Below are 2,370 nucleotides of genomic sequence, written 5' to 3'. Positions count from 1 at the left end.
GTGTAGGTATTACCTTACTACACTACTTCACGTTTCAGGAGTTACATACATTTATAGGTTATGCATTTATACTCCTCATTTGTGAACAGATTGATGGATTCCTGTACATCAGCAAATTTGCTTCACTCAAGCATAGTGGTGGCAACTTTTTCAGTGACCTCAGATTTTTATTACGTGCACCAGCTCAAAAAATTGGTGTGAAAAATTATCATAGCTTCATTTTGATAAATGCACACCAGTAATCCTACAGTAAAGGTGGAGTTGTTCTAGCATTGGATCAACCTTAAAAAAGTGGAGTTGTTCTAGCAGTGGATCCACAGAAGCCTGCTTTCCTCTATTGTCTGAACTGCCTGGTGTGTGAGGATCCTTACTCAAATGTATTTTATGATTGAGAAATCTTCCTGCTCTGGATTTTCCAGCTGCTTCGATTTCACAGGAGTTGTAGAAACTGACGTCCTCTGAAATCAACCAAAACTGTTCATGTTAGACAGGGAGAGGTGATATACAGAGTCTACCAGGCTGGTTGTACATGGCAGGAAACAAAATTAAAACATACTGTGATAATTTCATTTATTGTTCATATGCCTTTTGTATTCATTTTGCTTGAAAAAGCAGGGTCTTGATGCCTTATTTCCACACTTGAATTACTACCTGTATGTACTTGCTTGCATGAGAAATTATGATGAGACTATTCTGTCTTCAGGTGGGGAACACATGGATGCAGATAAACAGCATGTTACATGTAAATTCCCCTTGCAAGAAAAAGGCTGAATATAGAAAGATTTTTTGGACTGTTTTATGAAAAGCTGTTCTTTCAGTAAGCAGCTATGCTTAGAAGTTTCTCATTGAAGATAGTCAAGAAGAAGCATATGTTTATTGTTGATTGATTACGTGAGGTAATTACTGATTTAATGCACTAGTAGTGAGTGGATTTATATAGCAACACAAATCCACAGGCAAATCCTTTGGGGAGTGTGAGAGCGTAAGCTTTACAGAGCTAATGTGGTGAGAAAGATGGTACATAGATTTACAGATGTTGCACCTGAGTATCCCAGGAGTTGTTAATGGAATATGAGCCCTTTAATTCTGAAATCTCTCAACTGGAACTGATAAAATATCAGAAAATGGACTCTCTCTTACTGCTTCACATTTAATACTTGGTGAATGTCATTCAAAAGTCTCTAGATATTCTTGATTATGATGAGAGTTCTTGAAATAGCCAGGCTTAAGTGTATACAATGGTTTCTCATATTAGGTGCAAGCTATTTTAGATCCATAGACTGAAAAGCAGAAAAAACTTTTCTTTAAGGAGTAATTAGTCATAGGATAGTAGAAAGTCTAGCCTTTCTTACTTTGAAAGCCTGTGGACCTATCCCAGGAGAGGTAATATTGTTTTTACTCAGATCAATCCATTCCAAATTAGGTATGCCGTTGAATGCTTCATCTGAAATAGTAGTGATACTGTTTCCTAGAACAGAATTCAAGAAAATAGTTTGAATTATTAATTACAGTATGCATCTCAGTTGTGTAGTATTGTAGATTAAAAACATATTACACAAATAGTTGTATTACATACAATAATTGTGTGTAGATATATTTGTATTAGTATTTAAACACTAGTAAGCAAATCTAACAATTTTTTTTTTTATTTTAGAGGCTTAGCTGTAAAATTCATTCTAACACATTTCTTTGGTAAGGAACGATGAAGTATTAACACTATTGCTGACTACATTTGAGAATAGGTAATGTTGCTTCGTGAGAAAAATCATGCAACATAGACCCATTGCTTACCTGTAAAGTCTAGGCTTCTTAGATCTGGATCTGAAATTGGTGGTATTTGTGTGAGTTTGGCATTAATACAGCTTACTGCGGTGTCTGAGGTGGAACATCCAGGTGGCAAAGGAGGAGCTTCTATGGGTGGAACAGGAATTGGGAAATGAGATGGAATTCTGAAAGTACCATCATCTTCATCACTTTCATCTCGTACTTCTTCTTCTGCAGCTTCCTTTCTTGTGATAGGCTTCTTTTCTCTGTGATGGGCTTTATGCTTCTGCCGATTTTTTTTTCCTTTCCTTTTTCTTTTCTTTTCATTCTTCTTAAGATGCTCTTTAATCTCCACCACTTCTGTTCTAAGCAGTTTATCTTTTCCAGTTTGAGTACGTGCTGATGACAACACATTGTTGTTGTCAAGGTCATTGGGTTCTGGAGAATCACCGGACAACTCACTTATGTCATCCGGTGAAATAATACTTGAATCCAAAGAGGAGGCTAAGCAGAGGCAGTGAGAACAGGGAAAAAAAAAAAAAAAATTAGTAAAAGTTATTCACCTCATATAGTAAAAAGAGTCACAAGCCCTGGTCCTCATGGGGG

General features: G+C 36.4%; 1 protein-coding gene across 1 annotated transcript in view; it reads right to left on the bottom strand.

Annotated features, from left to right (window-relative positions):
- Positions 1–2,268, bottom strand: part of ECM2 (extracellular matrix protein 2, female organ and adipocyte specific) — a gene marked incomplete at its 5' end in the record, with an annotated part of 8,755 nt that extends 6,487 nt beyond the window's left edge. The window contains 2 exons of the mRNA XM_008935566.1: positions 1,353–1,468; positions 1,792–2,268. Coding sequence (XP_008933814.1) covers positions 1,353–1,468; positions 1,792–2,268 — 593 coding nt within the window. The remainder of the gene's footprint in view (positions 1–1,352; positions 1,469–1,791) is intronic.
- Between the last annotated feature and the right edge of the window lie 102 nt (positions 2,269–2,370).

This window comes from Merops nubicus, unplaced genomic scaffold (genome assembly GCF_000691845.1).
Source record: "Merops nubicus isolate BGI_N331 unplaced genomic scaffold, ASM69184v1 scaffold40932, whole genome shotgun sequence".
Taxonomy (NCBI): Eukaryota; Metazoa; Chordata; class Aves; order Coraciiformes; family Meropidae; genus Merops; species Merops nubicus.
This window is presented reverse-complemented; position numbering and strand designations above follow the sequence as displayed.